Consider the following 16,641-nt stretch of genomic DNA (forward strand, 5'->3'; position numbering starts at 1 on the left):
CATGAGAAACGAAGACATGCTGAGGAATGGACAGCTGCAGAGTGATGTTGTTCTGACCCATTGGCAGAGCACCAGGGACGAGAGTGACATGGGGCTGGGTCATGGCAGGGGAGAGTGGGTGAGGTTCACAGAAGGCCCAGGGTCCACGGTCACTGGCTGAACTATGCCCTGAATGGGTTGCCAATGGCTTGGTTTTGATTACTCTGTGATAAGGCAAAATGAAATCAAGAAGATGCTGCCAGAACACCTGGAGCACTGTTGCTGGGTAGTATGGTCTCCCCTGCAGTTGGTTTTGGAGCAAACTGCATTTGCTTCAAAAGTCCAATTTTCTTAATATGTTCTGAAATCACAGATCTAAGTTTATTCTCCAAACCCCTGTATATATCTGATGTCAAATATGATACATTAACATTCTGGCTCCTTGCCCTGGCAGTGCACTTTTTACAGTAATACTTGTCCGATGGTAGGATCTTCTCAGCATAAAGAGTATCACTAGTTTTTGTTTGTTATCCCTTTTCCTCATTCCACAGGCCAGAGTAGGAGTTCATTAAGTAGTGAAAATGGGCTACCATCTCATGTTCCTTCAGGCTGTAGTAACTAGAATTTGAAAAATTACATTTTAAATATGCAAAACTTATAACATCATTTCTGGATGATTTATCAATAATATATTCACTGTGTAGTTCTGGACCTTCCAAACAGGTGCATGAAAAATTCTGAAGTGCTTCCCACAACTTTGGATTGAGATGCAAACATACAGTTTGGGCAAGGTGCCACGAGCTCTTGGTAATCTCATTTTAGTGGTAGCCATACAAATGATTTCTGAATGAAGCAAGCACCTTTGTCGAGTATTTACAGAAGCTACAACAGAATAGCTTTGTTTGGCATCTCACTTTCTTCCCAGGTTTCCAGAGAGAAACATCTCCCCATGATATGTTAAAAAAGTACTTTTTTCCTGAATCAAAGCGTTTAAGGCCCTTCAGTAACTACTTACAGCTGTTGAGCCCAATATCCACAAGAATGCCTTTCACCTTTTTTTACACCTTCCTGATGTAGTCAAGATGTTCCACAGGAATTTAAAACATTTTTGACATTATCCATCTCTCAACTAGACAACTCCAACGACAGTCTCATGTCTCCTCCCCACTCTTGTCCATTCTCCAGAGGAGTACCACCTACCTTTCTAAATGCAGTTGTCTCCTCCATGCTTAAAGACCAATGCTCAGTGCTGTCTTCAGAATAAAGCACCAACTCTAACAGTTAACACTGTATCTTATGTCCTTTCCAGCTAGCTTCTCACCTCCTTCGGCAAACAGTCTGCAAATTCCTCAAGGTCTCAAGGGTCAGTGGCTACCCATTTTTTTCAATGCCAACAAGTTTTTTTTTTGAAGGTTTATTTATTCCGGCCCCCCCATTATCTGCTCTCTGTGTTCATTTGCCGTGTGTTCTTCAGTGTCTGCTTGTATTCTCATCAGGCGGCACTGGGGATCTATGTCTCTTTGTTGCATCACCTAGTTGCGTGAGCTCTCCAGCACCACTCCTGGGCGGGCTGCAGTTTTGAGCGGGGCAGCTCTCCTTGTGCAGGGACCACTCCTTGCACAGGGGGCACCCTTAGGCAGGGGCATCCCTGCGTGGGCGGGCGCTCCTGGCATGCAGGAGCACTGCGCGGGGGCCAGCTCACCACACGAGCCAGGAGGCCCCGGGTATCGAATCCTTGGACCTCCTATATGGTAGGTAGACACTCTACCTGTTGAGCCACATCCGCTTCCCTACTGACAAGTTTTAACAGTACCTAGACAAGTCTCCTCAAAGGGGCAGAGCTAGGAGTATGCCTTCAGCCGTGCTTCACAGGCAACTTTCCTTCTCGGGGTGGATGACAGGCGGGCCTGGCATGGACCTGGTTCCCTGGCAGCAGAATCCTGTGGAGTTCCCAAAGGCTACCTGCAGAAACCAGGGCACTGCTCCCTGGCATGGTCAGGGAGGACTGTCCTGCAGGATGCTGCCTGTGACCCTTGCCTGGGAACCCTGAGGACGCCAAAAGACAACATAGCTATCCTGGCCAGGGTGGGGTGGCCACAGTCACAGGACCATGGAAGGATCCAGGGGCAGCTCGGGCTAAGGCCCGAGAATGTCTGAGGCCCGAGAATGTCTCCAGGCTTCCCACCTTGGGTGGAGCAAGCCAGGAAAGGCAGGCAAGGGCAGGTACCAGTGGTACCCACCCAGATGTGTTGCAGCCAGTACCACAGGGCACCCGAGAGGGCACAGGGGCTATCTGCATGCCCACTGCCACCTCTCAACATATGTCCTGCCTCCACAGGCAGCCCCAGCTTGGCCCAGCCCTTGCACATGGCCCCTACCTTATCATGAGCCCATCCCCACGGACCCGAACCCTCCTCCCAGCATGGCCAGAAAGAGAAACAATTTTGTGAGGAAAGGGAAAAACAAGGAAGGAGACCCAAGAGGTAAAAACATACTTTTGGAATAGACTTCAAGATTGATCTCCATTTCTAATTTTTCCCATTTTGCTGATCAAAAGAATTCTATTTTTCAAATGATATTGTGTGGTGAGTGTAAGAAAAAGTATCAAAGAAAATCTTCTTCATTAGTAACATACTGATAGAAATGTCTCACAATATTATAGAGCTCAGCAAGAACAATTCATGGTCCTGAGGCTCTAAGTCTAGCATCTTTAAGTTTAGTGTTTGGCACTAGGAGAGACAGGATGTTCATGGGGATGCATACAGGAAGAGAAGTAAGTTTTTGCAGTAAATCTGGAGTGCTGAAGTACAGAGAGTTGTAAACAGGGCTGTTTAGATGTGGGATAGTGATTGAAAAAGGTGGAGACTATCAGTGTTGTGCATAGGACTGCTAATATACTTTATATAGTGAGATTTTGGAAAGGGAAGTTAAAAAGGAGAGGCTCTCAAGAGGCTGGCTTCTGAAGTATAGGACAAAGATAATATGGACTAAAAGGAGTGAAGATCAGTGGAGAGGATAAGCCAGGGAGAGAATGAAGTACTTTCTGGTCCTTTTGAGGGCTCTCTAAAGGTAAAAGATGCTGGCCAGGCTTCATTTATCCTCAGGGCTACCTGAGATACTCTTACAGGTGATATAACTGACTAATCTGTTACCGAAAAGATAAGAATAGTAAAGCCAAGTTAACGATGGTCAACATTTCAACACTTATTACATACCAGGTTCAATGGCCTTTATATCCCTTCTACCTCCTCTCCCTCCCAGCACACTCCTGCTCCTCACCACTCTCTGGGAGAGGCTGGGTCTCCTCAGATTCACATTTGAGCTGCATCTCCTTCGGCTGGAACCAGATGCTCGCTGCTTCCTGAGCTGCTCCGGGAGGTGTCTTGTCTTCCCATGGCTCTTCCTGTGTAGATCCACGTGCAGGGCCTGGCACCTGGAGGTGATCAGGCACCACTCATTTTGTGTAGGACCAAAACTTCCAAGGAGACTTCAGGAAGCCTCCTCAGAGTCAGCACAGGGGAAAGAGGAGAAGCTAGAGTTTCACTGAGGCCCTGAGGGCAGAGAAGACAGAGACAAACACACACTAACTGCTCTACCTGGACTGAGAAAGGTTTGAACCTGGTAACTCCCCCTACTGCTTCCCCTCTGTCCAGCCTGAAGGTCACTGCTCTGGCTCCCACAACAGATCACATGTTCCCCTTCCCACCTGCAGTCCTGGTTCATCAAATCCTTTCTCTAAATTCTCCAGCACAGTCACGGCCTCCTCTCCACTCTTAGGGTGATGTCTCTGCACCCAGGACTGGAACTTCTCAGGCAGGATAGTCAGGAATTGTTCCAGCACCAGCAATTCCAATATCTGCTCCTTCGTGTGCCTCTCTGGCCTCAGCCACTCACGGCAGAGCACTCGGAGTCGGCTAAGGGCCTCCCGGGGACCAGGAGTCTCCTGATAGCAGAGCTGCCTGAAGCGCTGCCGGAAGATATCTTGACTGGGAGGATGGTTCCCCTGTAGTCTGGTCTCCTGCTCCCAAGTCTGTTCCTCTTCCTTTGGCTCCACCATCATAATCTTCTCTTGTTCCTGGGAGTCCTGAAGGGCCAGAGTTTTAGCTTCTATTAGTGATACAGCCATCCTTGTCTGGACTAGCTCTGTAGAAGGCCCACACCAACTGAAGTCTTTCAAAAGCTCCCTGTAACAAAAAGAAAATTATTTTTTTCCCATTCATTACATCATATTTACCATCTACACAGAGTTAGACCATGTAATAAGCCCTTTAAAAAAAAAAAAGAGTTATTTCATTTACTGCTCACCCCTCACATCGTTGTTTGTGCTGGCTCTCTGCTTTGTGTTCGTTTTGTGCTCATCTTATTTTTTTTAGGCAGCACCAGAAACCGAACTCGGGACCTCCCATTTGTGAAATAGGTGCTGAGTCGCTCCCTGGTTATTGTGACTCTCATCATGTTTCCTCTCTATGTCTCTTCATTGCATCATCTCATTGCATAATCTTGTTGCATCAGCTCACCTTGCCAGCCTGGGGTATCAACTAGCTGTCTTGCTCTTCTTCTTTAGAAGGCACCAGAAACTGAACCCGGGTACGCCTAAGTGTTAGGCAGAAGTCCAACTGGATGAGCCACATTCCCTTCCTTGTACTATTCCCCTTATAAGCCTTATTCTTTTTCTTCCTCACCCAAGAATCCTCTTCTACCAAGAGACACTACCTTTGAAAAATTTACAGTCTGGTGGTGACACATGCGTAAAGTGCTTTTCTACAATACAACAAGATAAATGCTAAGCAGGGGAGGGAAATGGCAAGAGAGTGCTGTGGGTGTCCAGGGGAAGACACGACTATTGAGAAGAAACAAGCCTGAAGCGAAAACCAGGTTTCCAGATTTGAAGCCCTGAGGAAAGCAGCTTTCAGTACAAGTGCCCTCCTGGCTTCAACTGACTCTCACAGATGATGGAGATGCAGCCTCCTCCCGGGGGCTCCCAACAAGTAATGGCTACAGGGCAGGAGAAATGGAAATGCCCTCTAAGGGGTTAGAACTGAAACGTCCAGGACTTGTAGCAGGGCTGTTACGAGGCTTGTTATGAGCAAGGTATCCTTCAGCGCTCAGGAAAAGCTACCAGGGAAGAGGGCGGGATGCGTCCAGAGGCCAACGAAGGAGAAAACAAACAGAGGTCTTTGGCCGAGGACAAAGGAGGCGCCGGAGACAAACGCAGGACCCGTGTCTTTCAGAATGATGCCCGGCACAGCCGGTTCCCGGAGGAACTGCGCACAGGCAGCTGCCCACCCGAGAGCCCCGGGGAGGGGCAGTCGTGCAGGCCGCTTGCAGCCCCTCAGCCCCACCCTTCACTTTTTCCTCAGGGATCTCGAGAAGTGAGAAGAGACACCGAACTCCCCCGCAGCCACAGCACGTGACGTAACTCACGCACCCCAGAAGCGCGGTACCCAGGGGACCCAAACCCCTCTCCACACAAACCCCTCTGGCCTCGGCCTCTCACAGCGCTCCTGAGTCGTCTGGTTACTGCAGAAACCGCCGCTGCCGTCCGGGACCGACAAAAGCTGCGCGGGCCGGGGAGCTGCACGGCCTGGAAGTCACTGCTAACACCCACCGCACAGGTCCCGGCGGTTCCATCTGCGCCCTTCCGCATACGGCGTACGCTGCCAGTCCCCGCCCCCACACGTAGGCTTACGCATGCGCACCCCGCGGCCTCCGCCTTCATCTCCCGGAAGCCTCTGGGCCGACAACTTTCAGCTCCACGAGTGCAACCGCGACGCGTCCGCGCTGCTTGGAGGAAGAAGGACCAGAGCCCGACGGTTCACACACGTATGAAGTAAGATGGCCAGGGCTATGCCTAGACATGGTGACTTCCGGCGACCAGGTTTCCTGAACTCTGGGAATTGCAGTTCTCGAGCCGGTGGAGGCGGGGCCGTTTGGCGCGCGTTGTTTGACCTACTGTTTGGCGGGCTTCACTTCTCTACTGAATCCGACCTTAGGCGGCGCCGGGCTGACCGGAAACCAAAGGAGAATTTTGGCCTTGTGACATACTCTGTTGCTACACTTCCTCCTGTATGTTCTGTTTTCGAGTTCCGTCTTCCCAGATCTGATCGGTAGGGCACCATCGAGGATGTGACTCTCAGGAAGGGTAAAGGACAAAATATTCCCCAACCACTGCCTTACCCTTGTCCATTGAAAATAAAAGCAATTCCAGAGGTCTCATGGGGATTACGGAGAGAGAGGGAGAAACCAGAAGTAAATCATCTCAGAAACCAGCAACAACGTTTAATTTTAAATGGTGAATACTTTTCTGAAACAAGATATATAGTTTACCTTGAGTTCTTTTTTGTAATGTATAGTTTTTATATGTATATGTATGCTTTTGTATGTTTTATATGCTTATGTATGTATGTTTATCGTTTATGTATGCATATTTATGTAAGTTTATGTCTGGAGGGGTAAGAAAAGCAAGAAAAAAATGACACATTGTCCCCTTGGCTGAATACAGTTTTCATTTAAAAAACGAGATAATTATAAACTTGGACAGTCATTCAAGCATACATTGAGAAAAATATACATGAAATTCTGAGATCTAGTTGGGGATGAGGAGATAAAAAATCATAATTCTCTGATTTCGAGAATCTAAAAGTTGAGGTAGTTGGCAGTGTGATGAAAACAAGACAGCATGCATAAAGATTTATAATATAATAGTGGTTTCCTAAAGGGAAATAAAGGGACTTTGACTTGTTCAGTCAAACAAATCATGTTTCAATGTTTGGATTTTCTTATAGTGAACAACATAATAAAAAAATTTTTGGAAGGCATTTCTCTTTAAAGAACTGTGTGCCTGACAGAAACTGTCAAACATGGTACCTGATTTAAAGAAAAAGGTAACAGTTTAAATGGACGCGAGAAAAGACAGTTTTTGTATTGAGAAGGCAGTATGATGGGGTTGGGTGCGTGGGTGTGAGGGATGGGGATGGAAACAAAAAGTTGAAATGTTTCTAGGTGAAGATTTCTAATTTCTCCAAGAAATACAAGGTTGGGTAGAGAGATGGGATGGTGGGTAGATAGAAGTTTAAGGAGGGAGGAACATTTAAAGTGGTTATTGTAGACAATGGGAGAGAATGTGGACTAAAGATGTTGAATGCCCCAAAGCATAAGGATATCTCCAGTGTGTGATTTTCTTCATCCAAGTACAGGCTCAGAGAAGGAGAACAATTAGGATTTCCATAGTGGGTTTTGTTTGGGCTAGTACAGGTGACTGAAGGACAATGAGGGCAAAAAGTTAAAAGAGCCAAAGGAGAGAATGATGTGGACCGAGTTGCTACAATGTCTTGAGAACTGTTTTGCCAACAGTTTCAGGGCACAGCAGAAACTTTCAGTGAATGATCTCTTTATTGCTTGCACAGCATAAAGAGTCCAGGAGGGCAAATAACTTCTTTGTTACTTACACAGCACAGAATCCAAAGGAACAGGGGAAGAAATCCCATCGTGGCCAGTCTCCCAGGATGGCCAAAACTGCTCGTGTCAGGGTTGGTAGATGTGAGTTCCACATGCCCCACTTCACATCGAAGAAGAGAGACAAATCTACACTGTCACCTTGGGATGAGAATTCCTGCCTTGATTAGCATCTGGGACTGATTATTTTTGGTTTCCAAGTTTAAGGTCTGGCCTGGCTTTTCAATAGACAACATTTCCCCCGGCTGCAAAATGGCATAATAGAAAAGGAGGTGGGAGTAGTGGAAGGCTTAATCGTGGCTTAGTTTGTGTTTGTGACATCCCCAGAGAAGGAGAGGGGTTGGTGAGGTTTGGGTCATGGTCTCTTAACAGATTTTTGTTGACTCCCTAATAACTGGTAAGAGTGGCTGAAGTATTGGACAGTAGTATCTAACAGGGAAGGGTGAAAGAGAGGGGGAAGAGGATGTGGCTGAAACAATTGTGATCCTGCCTACCACATGGGAGGTCCCAGGTTCAGTTGCTGGTGCCTCCTAAAGAAGATGAGCAAGACAGTACTGATGCGACCAGCTGGCACAGTGAGCTGATTGAACAAGATGACAGAAAAGAGACACAAGGAGGAAAACATTGAGAGACACAAAAAATCAGGGAGTGCAGGTGTTTCAAATGATTAGGCACCTCCCTCCCACATGGGAGAACCCTGGTTCAGATCCTGTGCCTCCAAAAAGAAGACAATGACATAATGAACAGACACAGCAAGTGCAAATGAGGAGGATGGAATAAATAAAAATTAAATTTAAAAAAAACAAAACAACCCAGAGAGGAATGATAGATAGGACAAAGAAGAGCGGTCACTGGATCTTGATGAATTATAAGAATGCAAAGATTAAACCATGTAACAGTACTTTAGCTCCTTTGAAATAATTCAAAATGGTTCAAAGAAACTTTCCCAAATCAGTAAAATTTGTCTTTTATTAGGAAAAACTTCCTTCATTCTGCTTGGTTATTATTTTTAAGAAAAATCATAGTTCAGTTCTGTAGTATTTTAGTATCAATTCTAAATTACTAGATCTATTTATCTCAAAAGATATCTTTGGGAGCAGGTGTGGCTCAAGCAGTTGGGTGCCTGCCTCCCACATGAAAGGTCCTGTGTTCAGTTCCCAGTGCCTCCTCAAGAAGACAAGCAAACACAATGAGCAGATAATGTGTAGACCCAGCAAACAGGGAACAGATCTATAGCTCAAGCAGATGGGTACCTGCCAACCACATAGGAGGTCCTGGGTTCAGTTTCAGGTACCTCCTAAAGAAAGACTAGAGGACACAATGAGCAGGGAATAATCTCAAACAGAGTGGAAAAAATGAGCAGACAGATGAGGGAGCTGTCTTGGGGGGAGGGGAGATATCATCTTTGACAATTAGTGTAAATTGCTTCTCCCACAATCCTGGCTATTTACCGATCACCCTTCACACTTTGTGTCAGGAAATGAAGGGTGGTCCTATTAATCTTCCAGAAGCCTTTGGAGGTGGGGTGGGATATGTTGTCCCCTTTCCTTCAAAGTACTGTCTTGGATAATTACTGCCCACAGGAGCCACAGATAAAAACATTTATAATTGGTTGAGTGTCTATTATGTGCGTAGAACTGTGCTAGATGCTTAACAAAATTGTCTGATTTAATATTCACAATTGCGCCACAAGGGAAATATCATTATCTTGGTTTTACACATGAGAAATCCCAGAATCCCAGGCTCAGAAATGTTAAAAAAAAAAAAAATGTTTAACAGTACACAGATTAAAAATGATAGAGCCTAGGGAAGCAGACTTGGCCCAGTGGTTAGGGCGTCCATCTACCACATGGGAGGTCCACGGTTCAAACCCCGGGCCTCCTTGACCCATGTAGAGCTGGCCCATGCGCAGTGCTGATGCGCGCAAGGAGTGCCCTGCCATGCAGGGTGTCGCCTGCATAGGGGAGCCCCACACGCAAGGAGTGTGCCCCTTAAGGAGAGCCGCCCAGCGCGAAAGAAAGTGCAGCCTGCCCAGGAATGGTGCCACACACACGGAGAGCTGACACAACAAGATGATGCAACAAAAAGAAACACAGATTCCCGGTGCCGCTGACAACAACAGAAGTGAACAAAGAAGACACAGTGAATAGACACAGAGAACAGACAACCGGGGTGGGGGTGGGGGGAAGGGGAGAGATAAGTAAATAAATATTTTTTAAAAATAGCTTATATTTCAGTGTCTTACTCATATTTGAAACATAAATGTCTTACTCCAAAGTGTGCTCTTCTTCCTTTGCCAAGCTCCCTTTAAATGCTACAGAATTAATGACAATTTCCACCCTTACACAATAGAAGACAACAGCTTTAATGACTTACTATTTCCTTTTCCTAATTAAATTAGCACATCTGTACCTAATTTTGCAAGGAATGGAGGAACCAGGTAATACTCCTTAATCTATATATTGGCATTTATTCTAATGAGAAAAACCTCAGATCCATTTCCAGACTTTTGGAGAAGACTTTGTCCCAGGAACGACCATCCATTAGAGTTCAGCATTTTGCACTATTCCCCTGGAACAGTACATATTATGAATGAAAAGATGGGGAAACTATTTGGGTCCTGGTGCTGCTGGGTAGGACATGCAAGGACATATGTCACACTGTGTTTCTAACTTATTCACACCATTTTGTGATGATGTAGGTGATTTATCTGCCAGTTCTTCTATTTTCAAGATTACCCTCTGGTGTGGAATCTCTGATGATAAAGTAAGGGGTGAAATGTAATTAAGGGCTAGGAAGTTTAAAATTTTACATGTAGTTATGCATAGGGGTGAGTATCCCAATATTATAAATACACGTGTGCCCACTGACAGATTTTTTTAAAAGATTTATTTATTTATTTCTCTCCCTATTCCCTCCCCCTCAGTTGTCTGCTCTGTGTCCATTCACTGTGCATTCTTCTGTGACCTCTTCTATCCTTAGCAGCACCAGGAATCTGTGTCTTTTTTTGTTGCATCATCTTGTCAGCTCTCCGTGTGTGTGTCAGCTCTCCGTGTGCACCATTCCTGGGCAGGCTGCACTTTTTTCACACTGGGCAGCTCTCCTTACGGGGCACAATCCTTGTGCGTGGGGCTCCCCTACACGGGGGACACCCCTGCATGGCAGGGCACTCCTTGCGCGCATCAGCACTGCGCATGGGCCAGCTCCACACGGGTCAAGGAGGTCCAGGGTTTGAACCGCGGACCTCCCATTTGGTAAGCGGACACCCTATCCACTGGGCCAAGTCTGCTTCCCACAGATTTCTTTATCATTACTGTATTCAGAGAATTATCCTCCTTTGTGGCTTCTCTGATGCTGAGTAACATCAGAATTCTGACTGAAAATTTTTCCACGATGATTATATTCATAAACTTTTTCTCCAATATGAATTTTCTGGTGCCTGACAAGGTCAGGGCTTCATCTTTCCACCTTCATTAACCCTAACCCTAACCCTTAATTATGTGTAATTTTACAATGCAGATTACTAATTACAAATATAGACAACAATTAAAAGGAGAAGTTAGCCCCTTCCTGCCATGAGTAGAAGGTTAGGATGTCAAAAGTAAATGCTAAAGCATGGTATAGACATCAGGATATATAAAATGAGAATTTCCTTCAATCTGGACATCTTGTGAAGTGATACACATATCCCAATAATGCAAACAATGCTCAAAATTCTACTAACTGAAATCACCTTCAGAGCCACAATAGAAAAGCAATCTAATTCCATTACATCCAGAACCCAACTTGGTACCCATAATGTTTCACTGGACATGGTCCCAAATGACTGAATTATTTCAAAACTGCCAAACATCTTCAGAAGATGAAGGCTTTTCTCCACTGTGAATTCCATGGTGTTGATTGAGGTCTGAACTCTGATTATAGGTCTTTGAACATTCATTGCATTCATAGGGTTTCTTTTCTTTTTAAGATTTATTTATTTATTTCTCCCTCTCCCTCCATTGTGGGCTCTCTATGTCCATTCACTGTGTGTTCTTCTTTGTCTGCTTGTATTCTCATTAAGTGGGTCCAGGAACCGATTGTGGGACCTTCCAGAGTGGGAGAGAGGCGATCACTTTCTTGTGCCACCTCAGCTCCCTGTTCTGCTGTGTCTCTTGTCTCTCCTCTGTTCTCTTGTTGCATCATCTTGCTGAGCCAGCTCTCCACATTGGCTAGCACTCCTGTGCAGGGCAGCACTCCTGCGACAGCCAGCTTGCCTTCACCAGGAGGCCCTGGGCATTGAATTCTGGACCTCCTATATGATAAGTGGGAGCCCAAATGCATGAGCCATATTCATTTCCTGAGTTTTTTTCATTATGAATTTTTGATGTTGGATGAGCTCTACCTAAAGGCTTTCCCACTTTCACTGTATTTATAAGAACTTTTGCCAGTATAGATTCTCTGATGTTCTATATAAGGACTGAGGTTCAACTGAAGGGCTTTTCACATTGGTAAGGTTTTTCTCCAGTGTGAATTTTTTTTTTAATATTTAAAAAAATATTTATTTTATTTATTCCCTTCCTTCCCCCTCGTTGCACTTGCTGTCTGCTCTCTGTGTCTCTTTGCCTTCTCTTTAGGAGGCACTGGGAACCAAACCTGGGACCTCCCATGTGGGAGAGGCACTCAATTGCTTGAGCCACCTCAGCTCCCTGCTCTGTTGTGTCTCCCATTGTCTTTGCTCTTTGTGTCCTCTGGTTGTGTCATCTTGTTGCATCAGCTTGTCGCGACTGCCCATTGTGCCAGCTTTCCATCTTTTTTAAAAATTATCTTTATTTTTATTTTATTTTTCATTTTTTTCCAGCTCTCCATCTTGCTCGTCTTCTCCATTAGGCATCAGAATCCAAACCTGGGACCTCCCATGTGGTAGGCCGGAGTGCAACCACTTGAGCCACATCCTTTTACCAATTCAATGTCTAATAAGTTCTGAGCTGCCTTGGAAGGGTTTTCCACATTCATTACATTCATAAAATATCTTCTCCTTATAAATTATTTGCTGTATATTAATTTCTAGTTTGAACTGAAGAATTTCTTATATTCTAGTTTCCGTCAGTATGAAGTGCATGGTGTTGAAGGAAAACCATGCACCTACTGAAGGCTTTTCTACATTCAGTGTATTCATTGGATTTTTCTCCACTATGGATTATTCTATGCTGAATAAGGAGGGAACTCTGTCTGAAGGATTTCCACAGTTCCTGCATTCATAGGGTTTCTCCTCAGCATGAATTTTCTGGTGAGTAAAAAGACGTGAGGGTAACTAGATGTGGCTCAAGTGATTGAGCTCCCGCCTGCCACATGGGAGATCCAGGTTCAGTTCCAGGTGACTCGTATAGAAGACACCGAGCTGACACAACAGGCAGGTGCAGGAGGCTGATGCAACAAAGAGACACAAGAAGAAAACATAATGAGAGACATAATAAAGCAGGGAATGGAGGTGGCTCAAGAGAATAGGTGCCTCCCTCCCATAATGGAGGTCTTAGGTTCAGGTCCCGGTGCCTCCTAAAGAAACAAGGAAGACAGACTCACAGCAAGTGCAAACAATGAGGGGATGGGAAGAAATAAAATAAGTCTTTAAAAATAAAGCAACATTCTAAAAAAAGATATGAGCACTAACTAAATGTTTTCTGCCAGTCATTACATTCATAGGGTTTCTATCCAGTGTGAATTCTGTGATTTACAATAAGATTTGAGCTTTGATTGAAGGCCTTCCTTCATGTATTACATACACGTGGCTTTTGGCGATTGTGAATTCTCTGGTACAGCATAAGGTCTGAGCTTCCCCTGAGAGCTTTTCCACACTGATTACATTCATAGGGAGTTTCCCCACTATGACCCCATGATGTCAGATGAGGTTGGAACTCTAAATGAAGTCTTTAACCACAGTTACTACAACTTAAAGTTTCCTTCCTGAGAGAATTTGGTGATAAATAGCTAGGTTTGGGCTTCTACTGAAAACCTTTCCACAGTCATTATGCGTATAGGTTCCATTCATTATATGGGTTGTCTGATGTGGACTAAGTCCTGACTTCTGTTTGAAGCTCTGGCGACAAGCCTTGCACCTATAGGTTCTTTACTCAGCAGAAACTCTCTGGTGTGTGGTAAGTGAGCTTAGATCACAAATTCTCACTTTCCAATAACATTTGAATTTCCCCTCTCCTATAATTTTTTAAGGGTAATGCTCACTTGGCTGAACACTTTACTCTCAAAAGGGTAAAGTGCCATCCAGTCTCTGATGAGTTTACTGCTGCTTCTCCTTGCTGTTCTCATATTCTGTGGCTCCTAAAAATTTAGGTCCCTGGGGCCTTTGTTTTGGCTGGCCTGAATCTATTTCTTCAGAAATCTTCCTCTTTAGTTTTCATTCTTTCATTTCAGTTTTCTTTCCATTATTTGAAACATAAATTAAAACTATAAATATTTACTTTCTCAAGGTGGTAGAAAAACAATTCTTAAGAAGGCAGATGATCAAAAAATTTTGGGTTGAGCTTCTAAACTCTCAAAAATGATCTTATAATTTCAAAAGACAAATGCTTCTAAACTAAATTTTGGTCTCTGTGAGCTATAGGTGCAGTTCCCAAATTTGGCTGATCATCAGAAACACAAGGAGAGCTACTAAATCAGAATTGGAGTCTATTGTGCTCTCCATAGATTATCTTTCTCCATTATTACCTCAGTTCCTGAATCTTAAAATGTCTAGAATTTTTTAGTTTCAGTTACAAAATCTTAAAAAAGAGAATCTTTTTTCCAAGTTTAGGTCAAGTATCAACCTCTAATCAAAGGTGACAGGAGAAAGTGGGGCTATTGGGGTCGGGGTGGATCACACAGGATAAACATGGTTGCTGGGGCCCCACTCTGTGAGGAGACCCTTACTTACAGTTTTATATATTTTTGGTCCTTTAATGGATATAATCAATATATAGGGGAAGAATGCCAAGTAGATTTTACCTCAAGTATCAACCCTGAAGTACTGAAAGCAGTTTCCTTGAAGCATCATGTTGAAGCTTCTGAGGCTGTATCTGGGCTCAAAAAGAACAGAGTACAGTGATGAATTACTCAAGTCTGCTGTGGGTATGTGGTAGAGGATAGCAGGTAGTGGAGGTAAAGGAGAGATGGCATGGGCTTGCTATGTAATTGCTATCCTTCCATAGTAGCAAAATAAAGATGCCAATAGAACTTGGAAAATACAATACCCTTAATAATAAGCTAGTAAGTGTCAATACATTAGAGCTGAAATTATCCATATGTGGAAGTAACTGAAAGAGATAAAGAGATCCTGAAACATCTAAGGCCAATCAAGGTTACCAGGACCTGGCTTGGCTTCAGAAGGGCATGACTGAAGTATGATTATAAAACTAAGAAAAGGGAACTCAATCAATTTTACTGAATCCCATCTGAAGAAAGGCTAGGTTACAGTCTAGAAAGGATGAGTCAGAGAATGTGCCTGTTGTCTCCAGGACTAGTTCAGGAGGAAGACGCTCACTCCAGCTGATGGGAGTATTCTATCCTCTTGACAGGTAACCTACCCCACCCTTTCCAAGAGCAGGCGGATCCACCAAGTGATCAAGCTGAATGATACTTGCCTTACTATCTCTCAGGTAACTCCTCTGCTCTGCTTGCATGCCCATCAAGCAACCTTCAGCTGAGAATTTGGCTTTCTCCATAGATGTTCCTACAGTGAATGTGTTGACCAGCCCACTTAATTTCTGCTTCATTTTGCAGTTGTATTTTACCCTGATATTTACATACTTCTCTTGTGATTTCAATAGCATCAAGTCCATTTTCCTGGGCCTAGACAATTCTTAAAAGGTACACTGGCAAAATCAAATTTCTGGGCATGGAAAGTAGAGAACTAGATAGTGAAACCTGGCAATCTGAGTTATAAGGCCCAGCTGAAGAGCCAGCTGGCCTTCCTGGGCAAACTCTACCTCTCATTATTAAATGAAATTGTGGGTATTCCCTTTTGGAAACCAGATTATTTCTTAATTAATAATTCCAAAATTGCCATGGTTTTTCTAACATTTTTTTCTTTGAATATGCCCTGCCCAATCTTCTAAACTTGTTATTCTTACATCATTCCTTCCTCTAAAGTCCAATTAATTTTTCAGAAAAAAATGTCAGCCTTTCCCTTCTCATTTCCCACAGACCCTGTCCTGGGGCATTCTGGATTTCACCAGATTATCATAAGAGTCAGTGGAGTGGAGTGGTTAAGAATGTGGATACATGGGAAACGGACTTTGGCCCAGTAGTTAGGGCGTCCGTCTACCATATGGGAGGTCCGCGGTTCAAACCCCGGGCCTCCTTGACCCGTGTGGAGCTGGCCAGGCGCAGCGCTGATGCGCGCAAGGAGTGCCGTGCCACGCAAGGGTGTCCCCCTCGTGGCCCCCACGCGCGAGGAGTGCGCCCGTGAGGAGAGCCGCCCAGCGTGAAAAAGAAAGAGCAGCCTGCCCAGAAATGGCGCCACCCACACTTCCCATGCCGCTGACAACAACAGAAGCGGACAAAGAAACAAGACGCAGCAAATAGACACCAAGAACAGACAACCAGGGGAGGGGGGAAATTAAATAAATAAATCTTAAAAAAAAAAAAAAAAAAAAGAATGTGGATACAGACTGCCTGGATCTGCCTCTGCCATTTACATGCTGTGTGACCTTAGAAGTTACTTTACCTTTCATTGCCACAGTTTCCTCATTTGCGAAATGTGAATAGTAACAGTACTTAACTGAGAGACATATTGTGAGGATTAAATGACTTAATATATATAAAATGCTTAGAATAACATCTAGCAAGGCACAGAGTTAGCACCGATAAATGAGTATTTTAAATATTATTACTTGGTCAATAATCTTTTTTTCTATTTTAAAGATTTACTTATTATTATTATTTTTAAATTTATTTATCTCCCCTTCCCTGCCCACCCCCCACCCCCAGGTTGTCTGTTCTCTGTGTCCACACGCCGCGTGTTCCTCTGTGTCTGCCTGTGTCAGTGGCACCCGGAATCTGCGTCTTGTTTTTTTTGTTGGTGTGTCATCCCGCCGTGCCAGCCCTCTGCGTGTGTGGTGCCACTCCTGGGTAGGCTGCACCCTTTTTGCCCTGGGCAGCTCTCTTTACGGGGCACACGCCCTGCACGTGGGACTCCCCTACGTGGGGGACACCCCTGCATGGCAGGGCACTCCC

The 16,641-nt window shown here is 44.7% G+C and overlaps 1 protein-coding gene and 1 long non-coding RNA gene across 16 annotated transcripts in view; one reads left to right on the forward strand and one right to left on the reverse strand.

The window, feature by feature from the left end:
• The window catches only part of LOC101421399 (zinc finger protein 232-like), a 27,730-nt gene extending 19,493 nt beyond the window's left edge, over positions 1-8,237 (reverse strand). For 4 of the 15 annotated variants that reach the window (XM_058283705.2, XM_071210368.1, XM_004478524.4 and 1 more), the window contains exons 1-3: positions 5,679-8,237; positions 3,686-4,163; positions 3,259-3,412 (exon numbers count right to left, since the gene is read on the reverse strand). In XM_058283705.2, coding sequence (XP_058139688.1) covers positions 3,259-3,412; positions 3,686-4,163; positions 5,679-5,698 — 652 coding nt within the window. In that variant the 5' untranslated portion in view covers positions 5,699-8,237. Of the gene's footprint in view, positions 1-338; positions 598-1,377; positions 3,413-3,685; positions 4,164-4,284; positions 5,649-5,668 lie in introns of those variants that run through there. The other 11 variants (XM_012519662.3, XM_058283707.2, XM_058283702.2 and 8 more) reach the window with 10 other exon arrangements.
• LOC131275002 (uncharacterized) lies at positions 5,703-16,104 on the forward strand. Its single transcript, XR_009182355.2, has 3 exons — positions 5,703-5,809; positions 14,982-15,062; positions 15,610-16,104. It is a non-coding gene; the product is annotated as an uncharacterized lncRNA (long non-coding RNA).
• Positions 16,105-16,641: the final 537 nt, after the last annotated feature.

Source organism: Dasypus novemcinctus, chromosome 21 (assembly GCF_030445035.2).
Source record: "Dasypus novemcinctus isolate mDasNov1 chromosome 21, mDasNov1.1.hap2, whole genome shotgun sequence".
In the NCBI taxonomy this organism is placed as follows: domain Eukaryota; kingdom Metazoa; phylum Chordata; class Mammalia; order Cingulata; family Dasypodidae; genus Dasypus; species Dasypus novemcinctus.